The sequence below is a fragment of the Erinaceus europaeus genome, chromosome 2 (genome assembly GCF_950295315.1).
Source record: "Erinaceus europaeus chromosome 2, mEriEur2.1, whole genome shotgun sequence".
Taxonomy (NCBI): Eukaryota; Metazoa; Chordata; class Mammalia; order Eulipotyphla; family Erinaceidae; genus Erinaceus; species Erinaceus europaeus.
Genome location: NC_080163.1, coordinates 140090342 through 140115410, shown reverse-complemented (window position 1 = coordinate 140115410; position 25069 = coordinate 140090342). Strand labels below are relative to the sequence as shown.

Below are 25069 nucleotides of genomic sequence, written 5' to 3'. Positions count from 1 at the left end.
TTAAACAAGGACATGGCATCAGTCACCTTCACCTTGGGGTCCTATAGGACTAGCTGAATCTTGCATCATGTGGATGAGACTAAGGAAAGTGTTGCTGTCCTGCAAAACTGAGGTACAGACACTGATAGCTCTCTTTGGGGTTGGGTTTCGCTTTTCCTTGTTGCCCACTGTTTCCTATTTCAATCGGTGAGGAAAGTTTGTGGACTGGTGATGTCTGGTAATGTAGGGATCCATGACTTTGCACACATTATCACATCCTGACAGAAGGGCACGCAAGAACCATTTTCCTAAAGGAGTCTCAGTGTTTTCAGGACCCCCGACACAGACTTCCTCAGCAGAACACTACCGAGAAGAGTAGGGATTAGTGGTAACAGGTCCTCACTTAACTCCAACTTGACATGCTCCCAGCCTCCAGTCACACCATAGAACACTTGAGAATTTCTGTTTACAGAAACTGATAATCTTAGGTTTCAGAGCCAGCCCTTCTGCTGTTGATAAATTCTCTTATCTCAAAGGGCTTACTTAGCCTGCACTCAAAAACAGTCTTGTGTACAGACTTTAATTCTGTGTAACAAAGAGGCAGTAAGTGGTAGGTGGTATTTGTATGATCCAACTGTTTTTTTTAATCAGAGTTTATAGTAGTGCTAGAGACTGAACCTGGGACCTTAGAGCCTCAGGCATGAGTTTTTTGCACAACCATTATGCTGTTTCCTCAGCCCAAGGAGCAGGTATTTAGAAAAAGTAGAATACTGGGGGAGTCAGGCGGTAACGCAGCAGGCTACGTGCATGTTGCGCGAAGCCAAAGGACCAGCATAAGGATCCCGGTTGCCTTACATCATCATCACCATCATCATCATTATTCTCTACCAGGATTATTGCTAGGACACGTTGTCTGTATGACAAATCCAGTGCTCCCAGCAGCTCTTTCCTCCTTTCTCTCCCCTTCCCCTTTGTCTTTCCCCTTTGATAGGACAGAGAGAAACTGAGAGGGGAAGGGGAAATGGAGAGGGAAAGACCTGCAGCATTTCATCACCATTCATACAGCTTCCCCCCTGCAAGTGGGGATCAAAGGCTTGAACCCAGATCCTTGTGCACTGTAACATGTGTGCTTAACTGGGTGTGCCACCACCCGAGACCCCAAGCTGCCTTACTTTGAAAAGCTGCCAAGCAGCGGCCCACAAGGTAGTACAATGGATAAAGTGTTGGACTCTTTTTTTTCTTTTTGTGCCTCCAGGGTTATTGCTGGGCTCGGTGCCTGCACCATGAATCCACTGCTCCTGGAGGCCATTTTCCCCCCTTTTGTTGCCCTTGTTATTGTAGCCTCATTGTGGTTATTATTATTGCCATTATTGATGTTGTTCATTGTTGGATAGGACAGAGAGAAATGGAGATGGGGAAGACAGAGAGGGGGAGAGAAAGACAGACATCTGCAGACCTGCTTCACTGCCTGTGAAGTGACTCCCCTGCAGGTGGGGAGCCGGGGGCTCAAACCCGGGTCCTTATGCCGGTCCTTGCGCTTTGCGCCACATGCACTTAACCCACTGCGCCACCGCCCGACCCCCAGTGTTGGACTCTTAAGCATAAGGTCCAGAGCTGAACCCCCAGCATTACATGTGCCACAGTGATGCTCTGGATGTTTCTCATAAATAAACAAATCTCAAAAGGAGGATGACATGGAGGAGGCAGATGTGGTATGTTGGGTAATGCAGGTGTCCCTCCCACAGAAAAGGAACACCAGCTTGTCTGGCTATAATGCCATGGGTGCTGCATGAACAGGGAGGGACTGTTGAGAAACAGAGAGCCTCTTTCATGAAGCAAGCTCACAAGAACCACACAAATCCTGTGGCACCACCACCACTAGCCACATGTGACCCACCAAAGGCCATCAGACCAGTGACCTGGTCCTTGGGCCCAACTGCCAAATGACCCTCTGTGTTATACTGCACAGCAGATTTTGAGGCCAGAGCTACAAGACTTCCGGTTCCGGGTATCTGCCCTTCTACTCCCATCCATGCCATTTCTCAAATGGGGCTGGGTAGCACTGAGCCCACAAACCCCAACCTATTTCTCCACAGCCTTAGTTCTGGGCAGCTGCTCTAGTGACTTCAGAGAGCCTCCCATCGGCCCCTTTTCAACACAGGACTGCCTCGAGATGCTCCACAGGCTTACACTGCAAGGCCATCACCAAACTAGGTTTTTCCCTTCCCTAGCCACAGATGGAACTCACTTAGGAGACTTGGAGAACAACTACAGTTGTGCCAGGGGAGCTGAAGCCTGTCCCCAGGTGCTCTGCTGGGACTAGGAGGAAGTATACCCCAAGGTCTAGTGGGGCCCTGATGACTCCAGTCACCTCCACAGGAGAAGAGCATGGCTCCCCTCTAGGGGGACTGAACAGCCCTTGGCAGTCTCCAGTGAAGCACTGCAGATACTGAGGGAGAGATATTCCAAAGACAGGGTGGTTATAGACACCTTGGGGACTTATCAGCTGTGAGCAACAAAACGTCCCAGTTTTCATGAAGCAGGACAGAAGCTGTTTTCTCTTTTTTTTTTTTTGGGGGGGGGGGGCGGGACAAAGAGCATTTCCAGACTACTAGAAAGCCACCTGTAAATCATTAATCTCTAAGACCTTTATGTAAAACTACCTAATACTAGTATTTACTCCAAGCAGACACCTTACATTGCATGTGCTTTAGGTACCCTTTTTTAAAATTTTTTTTTATATTTATTTTCCCTTTTGTTGCCCTTGTTTTTTTACTGTTGTTATAGTTATTGTTGTTATTTGATGTCGTTGCTATTAGACAGGACAAAGAGAAATGGAGAGAGGAAGGGAAGACAAAGGGGGAGAGAAATACAGACACCTGCAGACCTGCTTCACCACCTGTGAAGCGACTCCCCTGCAGGTGGGGAGCCAGGGGCTCGAACCAGGATCCTTACACTGGTCCTTGCACTTCACACCATCTGCACTTAACCCGCTACGCTACCACCCGATTGCCTCGCTTTAGGCACTCTTACGAGGTCGGGAGGAAAAACACTGAGCACCCTGTTGTTATCAGGGCTGCCACACTGACAGGAGCTCATTTGCCTCTGTTCTAGCAAACCCAGCGCGGATCCCCAGTATTCTGTACTGATCTCTATCGTTCCTCTGTCTTGGCTTCTTCATATAGATATGAAATATCAGCAGATTGCAGATTGTGTCCCACCCAGTAGCAGCAGGACCCAGCCATAGGGATCAGGAGATAAGCACTCACAGAAGGCTACTCCCCTATTAGCCCAGTCAGCATAGTTGGCAAAGAAAGCTCTGGGTGCAGGAAAAGATGCTGACTTGAACATGACCATCCTGTGGATGGAAAGTAGATTGCCCTCTCCCACACACTCCTTCCCACCTCCCTGCTAGGTGCCATCTGCTTCAGGACAAATGCCCCCCCCCCCCCCAATCTCTATTTGAGGTGCTTCTTTTCAGGGCTACCTATCAATAGATCCCTTGGCCTGTGATGTAGAAAACACAAAGGAAAGGGAGTGAGTAGATAGCATAATGGTTATGCAAAGAGACTTTCATGCCTGAGACTCCAAAGTCCCAGGTTCAATCCCCCACACCACCATAAGCCAGAGCTGAGCAGTGCTCTGGTAAAAGAGAAAGAAAGAAAGAAAGAAAGAAAGAAAGAAAGAAAGAAAGAAAGAAAGAAAGAAAGAAAGAAAGAAAAAGAAAGAGAGGGAGGGAGGAAGGAAGGAAGGAAGGAAGCAAGCACAAAGGAAGATCTGTGCTGCCACACTCCCCACAAAATCACCCAGTTGGAATTTAAAACCTCATTTTGTTCCCAACTCGGGTACCAGTCTCTCCCTGCCATTCACCACCACTCCACAGACAGGGGGTGGGGCTGCAGGCACAGTCAACTGCCTGCAGAGCGTCCTGCCCTGCTTCCAAGTCATTTAGCCCAGGGTTCTGACATTCTCATTTGGACCACACCTCTCCCTTGGTTTCATGCTTAAGGAGGTCAAAAACACCTTACGAAAGATAAACATCAAAATCCCCACAGTCAGCTATTCACAGGTTTCCACTTCTTCCAACAGAAACCTCTGGTCATGCAAGTGAAGACATGCCCATGGGCTCCCTGGAAATGTTTGAGCACCTCAGCCTCGTACAAGAGGCTGCTCTCATTGGCATGTACGCTCACTCTAGGAGAGTGGGGACAGAGATGTGGTCACAGGAGTCTTCTGGAAAGACAAAGTCTCCACCACACCCACCTCACTCAGTTACTGTAGTTCAAATGGGAATAAGATTCAAAAGAAACCAGACAAACAAGTGGTCCAGTGTAAAGAAGGAAAGGAAAAGACGAGGGAGGAAGAGGGGGGAAGAGGAAAAGAAGGAGGAAGAGGGGGAGGAGAGGGAGGGGGGGGGAAAGAGGCTATCTCCAATATCAATAAGTATTTATTCAGAAATGGGTAAAAACACTCAGTTCAGTCCATCATCTGTTTTATTTGTTTGTTTATGTTATTACTCCAGGTTAGCTTTTATTAAAAATTTTTTTAATTATTTATAATTTTTTTTATTTTCCCTTTTTTATTATTATTATTGTCGACATCATCACTGTTGGATAAGACAGAAATGGAGAGAGGAGGAGAAATGGACAGAGAGGCAGAGAGAAAGATAGACACCTGCAGACCTGCTTCACCACTTGTGAAGCGACTCCCCTGCAGGTGGGGAGCCGGGGGCTGGAACCAGGATCCTTACACTGGCCCTTGCGCTTCAAGCTACCATGTGCTTAACCCACTGTGCTACCACCCGACTCCCTCCAGGTCAGCTTTTTTAGATAGAAAGACATGAAGCTGAGGACCTATTGGGGGTTGTATTGTTATATGGGAAACTGGGAAATGTTATGCATGTACCAACTATTGTATTTACTGTTGAATATAAAACATTAATTCCCCAATAAAGAAATTAAAAAAAAAATAATAAAGACATGAAGCTGAGAGATGCATATTATCAGGTGTGAGTACCCAGGTTTGTGCCCTTGGCCATACATGGAAACATCTGCACAAGCTTAGTGGTGTTGCAGTGTCTCCTTCTCTCTCTCACCTTCTAGCTTTGTGGAGGGGTGGGGCAGGGAGGAGAGGGAAGCACAGCACAGCACACCACAGCATCTGCAGACCTGCTTCACCGCCTGTGAAGCGACTCCCCTGCAGGTGGGAAGCCGGGGCTCGAACCAGGATCCTTATGCAGATCCTTGCACTTTGCGCCATGTGCGTTTAACCCACTGCGCCATCCACCGCCCGACCCAAGAAAAGAATTTTTAATATTTATTTATTTTTGTTGTCCTTATTGTTTTATTGTTGTTGTTGTTGATGATGTTGTCATTGTTACATAGGACAGAGAGAAATGAAGACAGGAGGGGAAGACGGGGAGAGAAAGATAGACACCTGCAGACCTGCTTCACCGCCTGTGAAGTGACTCCTCTGCAGGTGGGGAGCCAGGGGGCTCAAACCAGGATCCTTACGCTGGTCCTTGTGCTTTGTGCTACCTGTGCTTAACCTGCTGCCTTACCGCCCGACTCCCAAGAATAAAAATTTTAAAGATGGCTTTACAAGGAGGAGGAGGGGGAAAGGAGGAAGAAGAAGAGGAGGAGGAGGAGGAGGAAGAAAAGGAAAACCAACCTATGGCTGGGGAGGTGGCTGAGCAGATAGGAAAAAAAAAAAAAGAGGGCAGGGGTAGATAGCATAGTGGTTATGGTTATGTAGAGATTCATGCCTGAGGCTCCAAAGTCCAAGGTTCAATCCCCTGCACCACCATAAACCAGAGCTGACAGCCACTGTTAGTGGCACACCCTTTCGCAAAATAAATGCCTTGTTTCAACTCCTTATTTTTTTGCCTTGACAAGTCATTTTAATTGGACATCATTTACAACATTGAGGGAGTGGCTCAGCAGATAGCACAGCTTTGAGCCAGCGTTCCCCACCTACAAGGGGAAGCTTTAAGCAGTAAAACAAGTACTGTAGGTGTCTCTGCCTATATCCCTCTCTATCTTCCCCTTCTCCTCTCAATTTCTCTCCATCCTATCAAATTAAAAAAAAAAATGGCCACCAGGATTTGTTGTGAAGGCATCAAACCCCAGTGACAATCCTGGTAGTAATTAAAAAATTAAATAAAGGGAAAGACTTTCAGCACTCAACACAGAAATAAATGATGATATGGGAATTTCATGATCTAGAACATAGTTGAGGAATAAAAATAAATAAATGAATTAAACAAACTCTCTTTGGAAAAAGCCAGTTGTCTTTGCTGTGTAACAGGCACAAAAAGCAGCAAGGACCAGGAGGAAAAACACAAATACTCTCGGCAGGGGTACATAGCATAATGCTTATGCGAAGAGACTCTCATGCCTGAGGCTCTAGGACCCAGGTTCAATCCTCTGCACCACCATAAACCAGAGCTGAGCAGTACTCTGGTAAATGTAAATACACACACACACACACACACACACACACACACACATACACACACACGTACACACACACACGTGCACACACACACGTGCACACACACACACGCGCACACACACAACCACAGATACTCTGCCTGTCTCCATGATGGTGTCAAAGAAACTTACACTATGTCACTTCTGTCACTCAAGGTATAAGTGGTATTAGGATCAGCATATGGTAGAGGATTCTGTCCCTCAACTGTGGGGCATGTCCAGAATTGGGCATGAACTCTGGAATAATTGTTGATCTCCTGAATGGTGGAAGACCTCACAGATGAGCTCAGAATACAGGCAGGGGTAGATAGCTTAATGGTTATGCAAAGAGACTCTCATGCCTGAGGCTCTGAAGTTTCAGGTTTAATCCCCCACACCACCTTAAACCAGAGCTGAGCACTGCTCTGGTTAAAAATAGAGCAGCAGGTTAAGCTCAGGTGGCACAAAGCGCAAGGACCTGTATAAGGACCCTGGTTTGAGCCCCGGGCTCCCCACCTGCAGGGGAGTCACTTCACAGGTGGTGAAGCAGGTCTGCAGGTGTCTGTCTTTGTCTCTCGATTTCTCTCTGTCCTATCCAACAATGATGACAACAATAATAACTACAACAATAAAACAAGGGCAACAAATGGGAATAAATAAATAAAAATAAATAAATCAAGCTCAGAACAGCCCATAAATCTCAGGCCACTGGCTGTGAACTCAAGGCATGTGCACATCCTCCTACTTACTAAGAAATTGCCTCAAACCATGTTCTCTGTGGGAGGCCACTTAAAAACTTTGATCTGTAACTGGGTAATGTAACAAAGGAGCCAAGGTTGACAACAGTTTCCTCTTTACATATCCAGGTTGGTCAAGCAAAAAGGCCAATGGGAATAAGGGCTACTGGGGCGTACCTCCAACACCTCCAATGGGGAACAAACTCAAGTCACTTGGTTTTAAGTATAAACAGGTCAAATTCCATGAGTGATAATCAACTTGCCAATTATTTTTTGGAATGGAGAACCAACACCATCACGGACCAATGGCTATCTTTCAGGATCCTCCACCCAATGGTTTGGCTTGAGATAAGCAAATAAAATTCACTCCAACCTCTTGGCTATCACCATCACAGAAAGAATCAGGGCACAGCAAATGTTCTCCTAACCAGTGACTCACCAGGAAGTCTGTTCATGTTGACGCCTTGAGCTGAGAGTCCTATCCCCATATACCTTCAAAAAAAGCACACACACACACAAATTTTGGTTAGCAAATAATTATGTGTCTCTCTTCTCAAATATTTCTTGGTAAAAGAGAAAAAAAAAGAAGAAAAAAACAGGAAAAGCAATGACGTAGAGGCTCTTAACATATTTATGGTTGTTGGAAAAACTTTACATTTTGGTCTCTATCAGAAAACACACCAATGCCTTAAACAGCTGGAGAAACAAGAGGTTGTTGTCTGTAACCATAAACTTCAATTCTGGCTTCAACTTTAGAGGAAATTTTCCTAAAATTACAGCTTCTAGTCTCTTGACTTCTGGTTCTAGTTAAGGGCACAGAACCTACTTCCAAGAAGCATCTGTGTTAAGTAACTCATCAGGAGTTGGACAGTAGCGCAGTGGGTTAAGTGCATGTGGCACGAAGTGCAAGGACCGGTGTAAGGATCCCAGTTCAAGCCCCTGGTTCCCAGTCTACATGGAGTTGCTTCACAGGCAGTGAAGCAGGTCTGCAGGTGTCTCTCTCTCTCTTCCCCTCTGTCTTCCCCATCTCTCTCGATTTCTCTCTGTCCTATCCAACAATGACATTAGTAACAACAATAAAGCAACAAGGGCAATAAAAGGGAATAAATAATAAATATAAAAAAAAAAAGTGCTCCAGGAGGTAGTGCGGTGACAAAGCTTTGGACTCTTAAGCATGAGGTCCTGAGTTCGAGTGATGTCTCGTTCTTTTCTCTCTCCTCCTATCTGAGCCCACAAGGATAGGCTGCTATATCAAGAAGAAGGACATGAAAAAAAAAGTACAGTGAGACTATTGTATGGAATTGTCACCCAAGCCTTCTTCTCTGGATGTCTCAAAGAATATAACCCTCACCCCAAACATTTACCACTGGCCTCCCAGACCACCTGAAAATGGGGTAGTTGAGATCCACCACTCTTCTCACCCCATATGTCATCCACAGCAAGATGGGGCCTTTGCTGAGGAACTGTATCAAAGATGTCTTAGTGAAGCTGGGAAATGGTTCACCCAGTGAATGCACACTTTGCCATGTTTGAGGCCCCAGCCACCATATCATATAGCACCATGTAAAGTGGATGCTTCAGAAATAATGTAGCACTCTGCTAGGGTGACTCCTGTGTCTCTCTCTTTTTTTTCCCCTCCAGGGTTATTTCTGGGCTCGGTGCCTGCACCATGAATCCACTGCTCCTGGAGGCCATTTTTCCCCCTTTTTGTTGCCCTTGTTGTAGCCTCATTGTGGTTATTATTATTACCATTGTTGATGTTGTTCATTGTTGGATAGGACAGAGAGAAATGGAGACAGGAGGGGAAGACAGAGAAGGGGGAGAGAAAGACAGACACCTGCAGACCTGTTTCACCGCCTGTGAAGCAACTCCCCTGCAGGTCCCTGTGCTTTGCGCCACATGTACTTAACCCACTACGCCACCGCCGGACCCCCTGTGTCTTTTTTCCTTATTCTCACACTTGATCTGGACAATAGAAAAAAAAAATCCACCAAAATCAATGGCATCCTTCAAGTGCAAAGCTGCAGCAAAGCCCTATTGGCAAGAAAGGGAGGAAAGAAAGAAAGGAAGGGAGAGAGAAAGGGAAGAATGGAGGGAAGGAGGAAGAGAAGGAAGGAGGAAGAGGGAAGGAGGGGAGAAGGAAGGAAAGGGTCTTAAGTGTGCATCTAGGGAAATGGGGAGGTGACTCAAAAGATAGAGCACAGATTTCCTTATGTGCTATGCCATGTCTGGTCTCTGACACTGCACATCCCAAGCAGAGTAGTGGTCTAGTCATTTCCTCTTATAAAATAAAATCTTTCAAAACAGATCTTAGCAGCACTAGTAAAAGAAAAGACAAGAAAAAGAAATTAACAGGTTTGTGTTTGTTTGTTGTTGCTTTACCAGAGCACTGCTGGGCTCCAGCTTATGAAGGTGCCTGAGGATCAAACCTATGAACTTTGGTTCCTCAGGCCTGAAGATATTTTTTTCATAACCATTAGCTATCCTTCCAGTCCACTAACAGTTTGTCTGATATTAACCATATATAGGTATCAACAGCTAAGGAACTCAGAATATTAAAAAATAGGGGGTCGGGCGGTAGCGCAGCAGGTTAAGCACACGTGGCAGAATATTAAAAAATAAATAAATAAAAAAGGATTGAGGTGTAAATTTGTAGATACATAACAATACAGATGCACTTACTGTCACTGACTACACAATTAAGAACGGTTAAAATGGGACCAGGAGGGAGTCGGGCGGTAGCAAAGCGCAAGAACTGACTTAAGGATCCTGGTTCGATCCCCCAGCTCCCCACCTGCAGGGGAGTTGCTTCATAAGTGGTGAAGCAGCGCTGCAGGTGTCTGTCTTTCTATCTTTCTCTCTCCCTCTCTGTCTTCCCCTCCTCTCTACATTTCTCTCTGTCCTATCCAACAACGAAGACATCAATAACTACAACAATAAAACAAGGACAACAAAAGGGAATAAATAAATAAATATTTTAAAAATCTTAAAAAAAAAAAAAAAAAACGGGACCAGGAAGATAACTCAATGTTACGGAGAGTTTGTATGCCTAAGATCCAGATTCAATCCCCAGGATCTGCATGTGCCAGACCCCTCTCTTACAAATAAAAATAAGTACATCTTTTTTTAATGGCTAAAATAGTCAGAAAGCAAGAGGGAAGGGGGCAAAAGAGAAGGCGAGAGACAAAGAGACACCTGCAGCCCTGTTTTACCACTCACAAAGCTTTCCCCATGCAGATGGGGACCACAGGCTCAAACCCAGGTCCTTGCACATTGCAATACATGCGCTCAACCAGGTGTGCCACTGCCTAGCCCCTAAAATAGACAATTTTATATTACTCATCTTTTGCCATGATAAAAATGTTAGAGCAGTTACATAGGCTTGTCTTAATTTGACCATTTCCAAGTGGCTGTGCATTTATATTTTGCTTGCTCTTTTTTGTAATTAATTTTGCAAGAAGCTTCTCCACATACCCATCATGGACTATTTCAAACCCCCACCCCCCACGCATCTATGTTCCAGTTTCTAAGAATTCAGACTACCAGAATCCCTACCACATGGTGCTCATGTCCCTACAAGCCCCTTGTCTTCAGTAAACATCCCTTTGTCCTTCTTTGGCTGGTTGCTCCACTGGGTTTGGATAGTCTCCACTGTCCAAATAAAGAATCAGAGAGGGAAGGCTCTAGCCCACCTACCTTCCTCTGATACCAGCTATCTCCATCATGCCAGCAAAAAACACCCAAACACATACCTTGAATGACTTGGTTGGTGGGAGTTAAGGGAAAGGGATAGGAAGAAAAAAGTGGAAATGGAATTGGCGTGTTGCACCAAAATAAAAGACTCTGGGGTGGGTGGGTGGGGAGAATACAGGTCCATGAAGGATGATAAATGACATAGTGGGGGTTGTATTGCTAAATGGGAAACTGGGGAATGTTATGCATGTACAAACTATTGTATTTACTGTTGAATGTAAAACATTAATTCCCCAATAAAGAAATAAATTTAAAAAAAAAAAGTGGAAAAGAAAAGGAACAGCAATTCTAAAAGACACTTCCATGGTTTAAAGGATTCAAAGATTCATAAGTTGCCTGCCATAGGGAACCTTCAATTCAAGCACTGTCAGGAACAGAAGTTGGGTAGCCTGCTCACAAGATTCCTGCTACATTAAAACCTGTACTTTTCTCCAGCAAAAGAGCAGTCCAAATAATCAGCTTCTCTAATTTACATGATAGAGGTTGCCAAAAGTTAGTCTCCATTCCCTCCGTGCCTCAGTTAATCAAGCAGCACACTGCTCCAACTGCCCTTCAATTATCAATCTAACATATAAAATACAAAAGAGTAAAATAATAATAATAATACAAAAGAGTCAAGCATTTCCCTTATTTGGATGCCAACCCAAGCACCCTGCCATGTTCAGAGGGTCCTGGGACTCTGTCCAACACCATGTGGGAGTCCACCTTTAGCATAGAGATTTCCTGAATCTAAGATGAGAGTCTGTTACACTCAAGCAGACATGTTCCTGGATGACACTGTCCTGCTTAATGCCAGTGCAAACAGGTGAAGTCAAGGGTCACCCACCAGCAACAACAGGATTCTGGCTCCACAACTTCCCATGGGAATGGGGTGCCTGGAATACTCACAATATAACTTGTGCCTGCTGACAGATGCTGACATCCTGCCACAGAAAAGGGACAGTGCACTGCTCAGATCTGGTTTATGGCGGTGCAGGGGGGATTGAACCTGGGACTTCAGAGCCTCAGGCATGAGTCTCTTTGCATAACCATTACACCATCTAGCCCTGCCCTTAGGTTTATCTGTGCAAAAATGGATCACAACAACCCAATATTCCCATTTATTTATTACTGAAAGACGGGGGGAAGTACCCAGAGCACCACTCTGACATATGTGATACTGGGAATTGAAATCAGAACCTCATGTTTGTAAGTCTAATACTTTATCCACTGTATCACCCACTTCACAGGCTGTTCCCTGTATCATGTGAACTCTGATTTTGTCATGAAATAAAAATATAAATAAATCTTATTTTCAAAAAAGGATGTTGCCAGGCAGGCTCACTTGGTTGTTACCATATAGCTCCTGATCTCTACCTACAGACGGGAAGCTTCACAAGCAGTCAAACAGTGCTATAGTTCTATGTGTATGTTTCTCATTTTATTTCCTCCTTCCTTCTCAATATCTCTAATCAAAAATACATACATACATACATACATACATACATATGGAAACAATTCAATGTGTTATAGCACAGAATTTGTACCTTTGAAGTGCTAGAGATCTAGGCTCAATTCTTAGAACTATCTTAAGCCAAAGCTGAACAGTACTTTTTAGTGTCTTTCTGTCTCTCATGAAATTATACATATATATACATTTTTTTATCTTTTTTTAATATTTATTTTATTTATTTATTCCCTTTTATTGCCCTTGTTTTATTGTTGTAGTTATTATTGTTGTTGTCGTTGTTGGATAGGACAGAGAGAAATGGAGAGAGGAGGGGAAGACAGAGAGGGGGAGAGAAAGATAGACACCTGCAGACCTGCTTCACTGCCTGTGAAGCGACTCCCCTGCAGGTGGGGAGCCGGGGTTATATACATTTTTTTTTTATGAGCTTGAGTGATCACTCACCCAGCTAAGCACATATTTATCATGTGCAAGAAACTGGGGCCACATCCCCAGCACTACATCAGAGCATCATTCACAAAGTAAGCTCTATGAGTGGTAGAACAATGCTGTAGTGCTTATCCTCTCTCCCTCTTTCTCACTCTCCCTATATGAGATTGAAAGAAAAAGAGAGAGAGAGAGAGGTCCATTGGGAGTAGTGGGAGTTCACAGGCACAAAGACTCCGTGAAGCCCCATCACAAAAACTAATTAACACAACAGCAACAATAATAACTACAACGACAATAAGACAACAAGGGCAACAAAAGGGAAAATAAATTAATAAAATCTTTTTTTAAAAAAACTAATTAATTAATTAATGGCCAGGTGGTGGCATACCTGGTCAGTGCACATGTTACAATGCACAACCGGTTCAAGTCCCTGGCTCTAACCTGCAAGGAGGGGAAGCTTCACGAGTGGTGAAGCAGTGTTGCATGTATCACTCTCTTTCTCTCTCCTTCTCTGTCTTCCCCCTTCCCACTCAATTTCTCTCTATTCAAAATAAATAAATGATAAAAGTTAATAAATTAATTAATTAGAAAAGGGCCAGGGAGATGGCTCAGCCTTCTAGAGCACCAACTCATGTCTAAGATTCCAGAAAATGCAAGTTCAATCACCTTATACCAAAGCTGAACAGTGCTCTGGTCCTCTTCTCTCCCTTGTTTCTCATTCTATTTCATAAAAAATAACTTTTAAATGTCTAAAATGGCATATTTTATATTATGTATATTTATCAAAATAAAACAAATACATGCTAATACAACCGTTTTTTTTTTTAAGTTCATAGTCTGGAGGTGGCACAGTGGATAAAGCATAAAGATTCTCAAGCATATTGGGAGTTGGGCAGTAGTGCAACAGGTTAAGCGCATGTGGCGTGAAGCGCAAGGAACTACGTTAAGGATCCCGGTTTGAGGGTGGGTGGGTGGGGTGAATACAGGTCCATGAAAAATGATGAATGAAATAGTGGGGGTTGTATTGTTAAATGGGAATCTGGGGAATGTTATGCATGTAAAAAAAAAAAAGAAGAAGAAGTAGAAACGCAAAGCAGAAATTGACTGAGTTTGGAGTATGGCACCAAAGTAAGAAAGCAGAGGTACACTAGAGTTTGCAGTGAGTACCTCCCTAATACTTCCTCTCCACTTTTCCAAGCTTTGGGTCCATGATTGCTCAACAATTTGTTTGGCTTTGTATGTTAACTCTCTTTTCAGTCACCAGGTTCCAGGTATTATCAGGATGCCGGCCAGACTTCCCTGGATTGAAGACACCACCAATGTGTCCTGGAGCTCAGCTTCCCCAGAGACCCATCCTACTAGGGAAAGAGAGAGGCAGACTGGGAGTATGGACCGACCAGTCAACGCCCATGTTCAGCGAGGAAGCAATTACAGAAGCCAGACCTTCTACCTTCTGCAACCCTCAATGACCCTGGGTCCATGCTCCCAGAGGGATAGAGAATGGGAAAGCTATCGGGGGAGGGGGTGGGATATGGAGATTGGGTGGTGGGAATTGTGTGGAGTTGTACCCCTCCTACCCTATGGTTTTGTTAATTAATCCTTTCTTAAATAAAAAAATTAATTAATTAATTAATTAAAACAAAAAAAAAGGATCCCGGTTTGAGCCCCCGGCTCCCCACTTGCAGGGTGGTCGCTTCACAAGCAGTGAAGCAGGTCTGCAGGTGTTTACCTTTCTCTCTCCATTTCTCTCTGTCCTATCTAACAACGACATCAATAACAATAATACAATAATAAAACAAGGGAAATAAATTTTTTTTTAAAATTTTATATTTATTTTATTTATTTATTCCCTTTTGTTGCCCTTGTTGTTTTGTTGTTGTCGTTGTTGGATAGGACAGAGAGAAATGGAGAGAGGAGGGGAAGACAGAGAGGAGGAGAGAAAGACAGACACCTGCAGACCTGCTTCACCGCCTGTGAAGCAACTCCCCTGCAGGTGGAGAGCCGGGGTTCGAACACAGATCCTTATGCCAGTCCTTGTGCTTTGCGCCACCTGCGCTTAACCCGCTGCGCTACAGCCCGACTCCCAAAATAAATTTTTAAAAAAAGATTCTCAAGCATGAAGTCCTGAGTTTGATCCCCAATATCACATGTGCCAGAGTGACGCTCTGCTTCTTGCTCCCCTTCTATCTCATTAATAAAATTAATATATTTTAGGAGGCTGGGCAGTGGTGCAGTTAAGAGTACATATTATCCTGCTCCCCACCTGTAGGGGGTCCACTTCACAAGTGGTGAAACAGGTCTGCAGGTGTCTTTTGCTCCCTCTCTGTATCTCCCTGTCCCCTTCAGTTTCTCTCTGTCCTATCTAGTAAAAATTAGAAAGGGGGGTCGGGCGGTAGCACAGCAAGTAAGTGCACACAGTGCCAGTGCCAGAGTGATCAGCCACAGCTTGACAAAATGCCTTATGTGAATGAGGAAGTACATGATTTTTTTAACCTTTGCAGCCAGATAGCTGCTAAAATTCTATTGGGGTTACTTAGGAGAAACCTTGAAATACTATAAGCTTATTAGAAAAGATTTGATGGCATTATGATTCACTCTCAAGGCCAAGCAGTGGTGCACCTGGTTAAGTGCACACATTACAGTGTGCAGGGTCCCAGGTTCAAGCCCCTGGTCCCCACCTGCAGAGGGAAAGCATCACAAGTGGTAAAGCAGGGCTATAGGTGTTTCTCTCTACGTATCTTTCCCTATTTCCCCCTCCCCTCTAAATTTCTCTCTGTCTCTACCTAATAAGTAAAAATATGTAAAAATATTTTTAGGGCGGAGGGTAGATAGCACAATGGTTATGCAAACAGACTCTCATACCTGAAGCTCCAAACTCCCAGGTTCAATCCCCCGCACCACCATAAGCCAGAGCTGAACAGTGCTCTGGTTAAAAATAATAAATAAATATATATATATATTTTAAAAAAAACTTTTTTAAAAGGGAGGGCTGGAGAGACAGCATAATGATTGTGTAAAAGACTCTCATGCCTAATGCTCTGAGGTCTCAGGTTCAATCCTCAGAACTACCAGAGCTGAGCAGTGCTCTGGTGCCTCTCTCTCTTTCTCTCTTTCTCTGTATCTCACTCATTAAAAATAAAGTAAATAAGGTATATTGCACCAAAGTAAAAGCCTCTAGAGTGAGGGTAGAGGAAGGGTCTAGGTCTGGGAACATGATGGCAGAGGAGGACCTAGTGGGGGGTGTATTTTTATGTGGAAATGTCATGCATGTACAAACTATTATATTTCACTGTCGACTGTAAACCATTAATCTCCCAATAAAGAAATTTTAAAAAGGGGGCCAGGTGGTGGCGCAACTGGTTGAGCGCACATGATACAAGGCTCAAGGACCCCAGTTAAAGCAACTGGTCCCCATCTATAGGGGGAAAGCTTTGCGAATGGTGAAGCAGTTTTGCAGATGTCTCCCTCTCTCTCTCTCTCTCTCTCTCTCTCTCTCTCTCTATATATATATATATATATATATCACACCCTTCCCTCTTGATTTCTGAGTGTCTCTATCCAATAAATAAATAGATAATAAATATTAAAAATAAAAATAAAAATGAATAAATAGCTGTCTTAAGATTTTAAAAATTAAAAGAAGAAATTTAAGAAAATAAAGAAAATTTAAAAATGTTAAAAGACATATAGCAGTGGAGTCGGGCAGTAGCACAGCAGGTTAAGCGCAGGGGGTGCAAAGCACAAGGACCTACCTGTGTAAGGATCCTGGTTTGAGCCCCCGGCTCCCCACCTGCAGGGGAGTCACTTCACAAGCAGTGAAGCAGGTCTGCAGGTGTCTGTCTTTCTCTCCTCCTCTCTGTCTTCCCCTCCTCTCTCCATTCCTCTCTGTCCTATCCAACAACAACGACAATAACTACAACAATTTTAAAAAAGGGGCAAAAAAATAAAATTAAATTAAAAATTTTTAAAAAATTAAAAAGGGGGCAACAAAAGGGAATAAATAAATATTTTTAAAAAATAATAACCAAATTGTCTCTCTGATTTTATGAGCTCTATGGAGTGGGAAGGCAGAACTTTGGTAGTAGGTGTGGTATGAGGCTATAACCCTATAGTCTTATAATCTTATAAAGAATTGTTAAATCACCAATAAAATAATATGTAAAGAAGAAAGAAAAACATAAGCAGATTTGAGGTTCCCCTTATTCACCAAAGATGAGTGACACGTATAGTGCTTTGCCAGGTTGTGGGTCAATGTGGTCCCATTAGACTGTGGCAGTCTAACAGAGTGCCAAGAATGAGGCAAAAACAATAAAGGAGATAAGGAAAACCAAACCCCAAACCCAAATATATTCTCCTGAACACATACGTTCATACCTTTGCATCCAAGGAACAGAGAGAATATGTTAGAAGCCAGCTTCACTCTACCTCTCCTATGTTGATCTCTGGGGGTACCTGAAAATGAATAGGTTTTTAGGAGTGGTGGGGTCCTTGCTAAAGCTGAATAATTCCGTAAAAACCATGTAATAAATGTCTCCTCATATTTTGAGGTCATTCATCTGTTCTACAAGGATCCTTTGGGTCCAGTGCTAGGGGTGTAAGCATCTAGAAGGAACAGCCGCCTATTTCCCCACTACGGCTCTTTTACCAGGCCATGGTTATCCACTGCTGTTTCTGGGAATTTCTAAGTGCATTCTGTTTTCTACACCTCATTCAGATTTGATACTAGAAACTCTGGGTGTCAGGGTTTGAATCTGGCCCTTTGCTGTGGTGTAGAAGCAAGAAAGAGACAGGTAGTCAAGGAACTGAAAGAAGTTCAGTGTAGCTGGATCACTGCTTAGACAGACCTAAAGAGAATGAAAGCTAGTGCAGGAAACTGCTACTTATACACAGTCTGCATGCTGGCTTAAATTTGAGTTTGAGGGAGTGGGCGGTAGTGCAGCAGGTTAAGTGCACATGGCTCCAAGCGCAAGGACCCATACAAGGACCCCGGTTTGAGCCCCCGGCTCCCCACCTGCAGGGGAGTTGCTTCACAGCAGATCTATAGATGTCTCTCTCTCCGTCTCCCCCTCCCCTCCATTTCTCTCTGTCCTATCTAACAGTAACGACATCAACAATAACTATAATAACTAAACCAACAATAAAAAACAAGGGCAACAAAAGGGAAAATAAATAAATATATATATTTAAAAAATTTAAAAAGGGGAGTCGGTCGGTAGCAACGGGTTAAGTACACGTGGTGCAAAGTTCAAGGACCGGTTAGGATCCCGGTTCGAGCCCGGGGCTCCCCAACTGCAGGGAAGTCTTCACAGGTGGTGAAGCAGGTCTGCAGGCGTCTTTCTGTCTCTCTTCCTCTCTATCTCCCCCTTCTCTCTCAATTTCTGTCTCTATCCAATAACAAGTAAATAAATAAATAAAAATTTTTTAAAAGAACTTTCTAAGGTGAGTTTAAAAAAAAAATTTTAAGATTTTTTAAAAATTGAGGGGAGTCGGGCGGTAGCGCAGCGGGTTAAGCGCACATGGTGCGAAGCGCAGACTGGCGAAAGGATCATGGTTCAAGCCCCAGCTCCCCACCTGCAGGGGAGTCGCTTTACAAGCGGTGAAGCAGGTCTGCAGGTGTCTGTCTTTCTCTCCCCCTCTCTCTCTTCCCCTCCATTCTCCATTTCTCTCTGTCCTATCCAACGACGACATTAATAATAACTACAACAATAAAACAAGGACAACGAAAGGGAATAAATAAATAAATAAATAAATAAATAAATAAATATTTTTTAAAATTGAGTTTGAACTTCACTAGAGGTCAATGGGAAGCTGCAGAAAGGGCACAGCGGGGAGTTGGGCACAGCGGGGAGTTGGGCGCAGCAGGTTAAGCGCACGTTGCACAAACCGCAAGGACTGGTAAGGATCCTGGTTCAAGCCCTCGGCTCCCCACCTTTAGGGGAGTTGCTTCACAAGCAGTGAAGCAGGTCTGCAGGTGTCTGTCTTTCTCTCCCCCTCTCTCTCCATTTCTCTCTGTCCTATCCAACAACAATGACATAAATAACAAAAACAATAATTACAAGGGCAACAAAAGGGAAAATAAATAAATATTTAAAAATTTAAAGAAAGAAAGAGAGGGCATAGTGGGGGCCTGGCAGTAGCGCAACAGGCTAAGCACACATGGCAAGAAGCATAAGGACCGGTGTCAAGGATCCCGGTTAGAGCCCCTGGCTCCCCACCTGTAGGGGAGTTGCTTCACAAGCAGTGAAGCAGGTCTGCAGGTATCTATCTTTCTCTCCCCCTCTGTCTTCCCCTCCTCTCCCCATTTCTCTCTGTCCTATCCAGCAGCAACAATAATAACAACAATGATAAACAACAAGACTACAAAAAGGGAAAAAACATCCTCCTGAAGCAGTGGATTTGTAGTGCAGGCAACGAGCCCCAGTGATAACCCTGGAGGCAAGAGAGAGAGAGGGAGAAGGAGAGAAAGGAAGGAAGGAAGGAAGGAAGGAAGGAAGGAAGGGCGGTCTGGGAGATGCAGTGGATAAAGCATCGGACTCTGAAGCATGAAGTCCCGAATTCAAATTCTGGCAGCACATGTACCAGAGTGATGTCTGGCTCTCTGGCTCTTTCTCTCTCCTTCTATGTTTCTCATTAATTAATAGAGTTGACATTTGGGAAATGAGCTGAAGATGTTTTTTTTTTGTTTTGTTTTGTTTTCCCTCCTCCAGGGTTATTGCTGGGCTCGGTGCCTGCACCATGAATCCACCGCTCCTGGAGGCCATTTTTTTTCGCCCTTGTTGTAACTTCGTTGTGGTTATTATTATTGCCCTTGTTGACGCAATTCGTTGTTGGATAGGACAGAGAGAAATGGAGAGAGGAGGGGAAGACAGAGAAGGGGAGAGAAAGATAGACACCTGCAGACCTGCTTCACCGCCTGTGAAGCGACTCCCCTGCAGGTGGGGAGCCGGGGGCTCGAACCGGGATCCTTACGCCCGTCCCTGCGCTTTGCGCCACATGCGCTTAACCCACTGCGCCACCACCCGACCCCCGAGTTGAAGATGTTTAACCTAGGGGGCGGTGGTGTCACTCCTGGTTGAGTGAATGTGTTAGAATGTGCAAGAACCCAATACACAATCTCCTCATGACAATGAAGTCATGAGTCAGACTCTATCTCCTCAGTTTTTGCATCTACTACAAAACCACAACTCAGAAAAGAACTAAGAGTGACTCTGCTTCTGTGTTGGACTCCAGAGAGAAGAGAGTAGCAGCAGGTGGGTACTACTTGAGCCAAACTGGGTCAAGAGCCACCAGATCCTGGAGGACAGGAGGAGAGTAGCAGAAGGAGTCAATTCCCTCAGTCACAAGGTCAGGTCCACCCTGCGGCTCTCACCATACAAGGGGCAGCAGGGCAACAGGGGGGGCCCAAAACAGACCTGCCTTAACAATGGACTGGTGGCTTCTGGGGTCCATGTTTCCCTCCACCCACCTCTGCTGACTCTTCCACAAAATGACAGCCTACTGACAATACTGCAGTCCTGCAGAGGAGTATGAGCACACTCCAATCAGCTCAGATTCTTCTTTTTACTCTTTGAATTTCAAGATTTTCTACAATTACCACAAATTACTTTGCAGGTCACAGAAAAATCATCTCAAGAATCCACTGACTAAAACATAATGAAGGGACTGTGGCTCTCACCTAAGACACTCTCCCTGGATTGTCCCAGGGCGACATTTCAGCCTTTCTGGTCAATTCCTCAGTCCACCCAGTTTCCTGAGCCTTGACAGGAGAACAGAGATTGTGTGAAGAGAGCACATCTTCAGAAATGCTACCACCCTCTGAAAAAGGGAAGGAGGGAGGGAGAGAGGGAGGGAGGGAGGAAGAAGTGTCCAAGACACCAAAATCTCCACTCAACAGAGATGCTGGAATTCCAGCATCTCTGAAGCACCCCAAGCAAGACCCAGAGCACACACTCAGTAGTCCCTGCTGCAGTGAGTGACAAAGGCTGAGCACAGCTCTAAGAGACTGTAGAGATTTTTTTCCATGTCCTGGAGCACCTGGTGATGGACAGTGCACAGTATCTTGCAAACTGCCTTTGGACTCACATCCTCTAAAGATGTACAACAAGATTTAGAGAGAGAAGACCGCCTATTTGCTATAATTTCCACCCAGTCTGGAGAGAGAGCTTGGAGTCTGAGAAGCCTGACATTCCCTTCCTGCTTCCTGAAGGGAAGCACCTGGGAGTATTAAATAGGAACACTTAGTAGCAGGACATTCTGAAACTGTTCTCAGATACTTGAACCTAACTTAGGACTGTAGGTCTTCAATTTCGCCACACATCTCAGGTTCCCTATCAGAAGAGAAAAGGATGGTCTAACAGGGCTCCTAAGCTCCTTGCTAGCTCTGATATACAGACCTAAGTTCTTGGCAGAAGAATGTCTGGGCTGAGCCCAGGTGCAACCCAAGATGGAGAAGACCTGCAACAACAACCAAAACCACCACAAGAATATTGAAGCAACAGGAAATCACAGACTCAAGTGTCTGAGGAATATAGCTATAAAAATCCTTAACAAAACATTGCAAACCTATCCAGTGTGCATGTTAATTGTATAAAGGCAAAGAGAAGTCAAGAGGGAAGGGGGAGATTTCAAAGGAGAGAAAAAAAAAAAAGAAAGAAAAAGAAACAACCTGCAGCCCTGCTTTACCACTCGGGAAGCTTTCCCCCTGCAGGTAAGGGCCAGAGGCTTGAACCTGGGTTCTTGTGCATACTGCAGAGTAATGAGTGCACTCAACCCAGTGTGCCAATGCATATATGCATATATATTTATATATATATATATATAGCCTCCAGGGTTATCGCTTGGGATTGGTGCCTGCACCACGAATCCACTGCTCCTGGAGGCCATTTTTCCCATTTTTGTTGCCCTTGTTGCCATTGATGATGATGTTGTTGAATAGCACAGAGAGAAATGGAGAGAGGAGGGGAAGACAGAGGGGGAGAGAATGACAAACACCTGCAGACCTGATTAACTGCTTGTGAAGCGATCTCCCTGCAGGTAGGAAGCTGGGGTCTCAAACCGGGATCCTTACACAGGTCCTTGCAGTTAGCACATGAGCGCTTAACCCACTGAGCTACTGCCGAACCCCTAACATAATATGTTTTCATGTTTATTTATTTATTTAGCATGAGTGAGGAGGAGAGAGATAATACCAGATAATAACTGACACATGCAATGCCAGATATCAAACTCAAGACCTCATAGTTACAAGTCCAATGCTCTAACCATGAATCTACCTCCCAGGCCACACAATAACATATTAAAAGGATTACACAGTATTATCAAGTGGGGTTTATTTCACAAAGGAAAGAGCTATTTGCCATAAGAAAATCAATTACGGGACTAGGTAGTGGCACACATAAAGCACTACTTCACAGCTGTTACCCTCTCTCAGTCTTCCCCTCCTCCCTCAATTTCTATCTGTTCTATCCAACAGCAGCAGCAGCAGCAACAATAAGGGAAATAGGATGGCCTCCAGGAGCAGTGGATTTGTAGTTCAGGTGCCAAGCCCCGGCAATAACCCTGGAGGAAAATAAATAAAGTAAAAATAAATGAACATGTAAATAAATAGAAAGAAAGACAGGAAAGGGGGAATAGATACCATATTGGTTATGCAAAGAGACTCTTATGGCTGAGGTTCCAAAGTCCCAGATTCAATCTTCTGCACCACCATAAACCAGAGCTGAGCAGTGCTCTAGTAAAAAAAAAAAAAAAAAGGAAACAGAAAAACGAGGGGAGCCCCAGAGCATCATTCTGGCACATACGTTATCAGGGATTGAACTCAGGACTTCATGTTTGAAAGTCCAACAACTTATGCACTGTATCCCCTCCCAGGTTGCAGAATCAGTATATTCTGGACTGATATTAGGTCCAGAAGAAAAGGGGGTTTTTTGTTTTTTACTGAAAACACAGATTAAAAGAGCAAAAATCTGGGGGCAGGTGGTGGTGCACCTGGTTAAGCACATGTTACAATGTGCAAGGACACAGTTCAAAGGCCCAGTTCCCACCTGCAGGGGGAAAGCTTTGCAAGTGTTAAAGCAGTGTTGCAGGTGTCTCTCTCCCTATCATCCCCTTCCCTCTCAATTTCTGGCTGTCTCTGTCCAATAGATAAGTAATGGGGGAGGGCGCGCAGCTGTTGGTGCAGCAGGTTAAGCTACATGGAACCAAGCGCAAGGACCGGCTTAGGTTCAAGCTCCTGGATCCCCACCTGCAGGGGAGTCACTTCACAGGCAGCAAAGCAGGTCTACAGGTGTCTGTCTTTCTCTCCCCCTCTGTCTTCCTCTCCTCTCTCCATTTCTCTCAGTCCTATCTAACATAGATGACATCAATTACAATAACCAAAAATAAAAAACAAGGGCAACGGGAAGTCAGTCAGTAGCGCAGCGCATTAACCACACGTGGCACAAAGCGCAAGGACCAGCATAAGGATCCCAGTTCGAGCCCCCAGCTCCCCACCTGCAGGGGAGTCACTTCACAGGTGGTGAAGCAGGTCTGCAGGTGTCTATCTTTCTCTCCCCCTGTCTTCCCCTCCTCTCTCCATTTCTCTGTCATAACAACAATAATAACTACAACAATAAAAAGAAACAAGGGCAAAAGGTAATAAATATTTTTTAAAAAGTGAAATAAAAGAGAAAGACAATGACCTAGTTTTTTTTACTTCCCATCAATTTCTTCTGAGGGAAGGTGAATTTTATAGGCTGGCAAGTTCACAGGCACTTTAAATAAAGGTTGCATATGATATATAAACCAAGGTGAGCAAAATAGGTCACCTGTATAGTGGGCTACTCAGGCTCAAGCCCAGCCCCAACAGCATGGAAGGAAACATTTTTTTAAAATATTTATTTAATCCCTTTTGTTGCCCTTGTTTTATTGTTCTAGTTATTATTGTTGTTGTTATTGATGTCTTTTTTTTTTTTTGCCTCCAGGGTTATTGCCGGGGCTCAGTGCCTGCACCACGGATCCACTGCTCTTGGAGACCATTTTTTCCCCCTTTTGTTGCCCTTGTTTTTTATCATTGCTGTGGTTATTATTATTGTTGTTGTTGCTGTCGTTGGGTAGGACAGAGAGAAATGGAGAGAGGATGAGAAGACAGAGAAGGGGAGAGAAAGATAGACACCTGCAGATCTGCTTCATCACCTGTGAAGCAATTCCCCTGCAGGTGGGGAGCCAGGGATCTTGTTTTATTTTTAAAGCCCATCCATCCATCCTTGCTAAATGAGGCAGAGAGATCCAGAGTATCATTTTAGCATATGTAGTGCTGGGCTCATGCATGCAAGTCCTACACTGAACCCAAGCCACCTCCCTGACTCGCCTCTGGGTGTTTTGATGGTGCTGGTGACAGTGGCATTACAAGGATCTATTGACCTACATTCATAACCACATTCTCCTCTCGAAGCACACCCTGACTCAAGACCCTTTTCACTCAGGCCTGGACTTGCTTGGGTGGTGTTGGGTCCACCCATTTCTGTAATGTCCCTTCTTTCATGGGGATTACTGAACAGTATGGCTCAGTGCATGACTGGGTGGTCCCTGGCAGAGGGACATAGTAGGAGTATAACTGCAGAAGCAGCATCTTGCCAGTGTCATGATGAACTATGACTTTAAACAGACCTATCAGAATATGAAATGAACTCCCTAGCAGCAGGTATTAGCCTTATTTCAGACCTAAATGTCAGTTGGCATTTATCCTGAAATGTCTCCCAGTCCTAGAGATCTTCTCTGTTGTGGATGCTGTCGAGATTCCTTTATCTGGGGCAGGTTCTGATAGGAATGAGAATGCTGAGCTATGGCTGAGGTGTTAGATGTCAGGATGAAACCGTCAGGTGAGATTCCAGTAGCTCTGGGGGTCTGAGGCAGGGGGCAGGGACAGTGATGTTTGGCTTTTTCACCAGAGAACTGGCAGTAGTGCTGCTACTTCCACCAGCCTGAGTGCTGAGGCTGAGTAGCTTGTTTCTTCTATTCTCTTTTTTTTAATATTCATTTATTTATTCCCTTTTGTTGCCCTTGTTGTTTTATTGTTGTTGTTACTGATGTTGTCGTCGTTGGATAGGATAGAGAGAAATGGAGAGAGGAGGGGAAGACAGGGGGAAGAGAAAGACAGACACTTGCAGACCTGCTTCACCACCTGTGAAGCCACCCTCCTGCAGCTTACTGTGAGCAGCCCTACATCCAGTAGGCTCTAGCTCCTAACCACTACCCCTCTGGCTCAGTTAATACGA

The 25069-nt window shown here is 44.5% G+C and overlaps 1 protein-coding gene across 5 annotated transcripts in view; it reads right to left on the bottom strand.

The window, feature by feature from the left end:
• The window catches only part of RANBP10 (RAN binding protein 10), a 73450-nt gene that overhangs the window by 34302 nt on the left and 14079 nt on the right, over positions 1-25069 (bottom strand). For 2 of the 5 annotated variants that reach the window (XM_060185338.1, XM_060185340.1), the window contains exons 2-3: positions 17190-17267; positions 7626-7678 (exon numbers count right to left, since the gene is read on the bottom strand). The exons of 1 other annotated variant lie outside the window; for it this stretch is intronic. In XM_060185338.1, the coding sequence (XP_060041321.1) occupies positions 7626-7678; positions 17190-17197 (61 nt within the window). In that variant the 5' untranslated portion in view covers positions 17198-17267. The remainder of the gene's footprint in view (positions 1-7625; positions 7679-17189; positions 17268-25069) is intronic. 2 more of the 5 variants (XM_060185337.1, XM_007517723.3) reach the window with 1 other exon arrangement.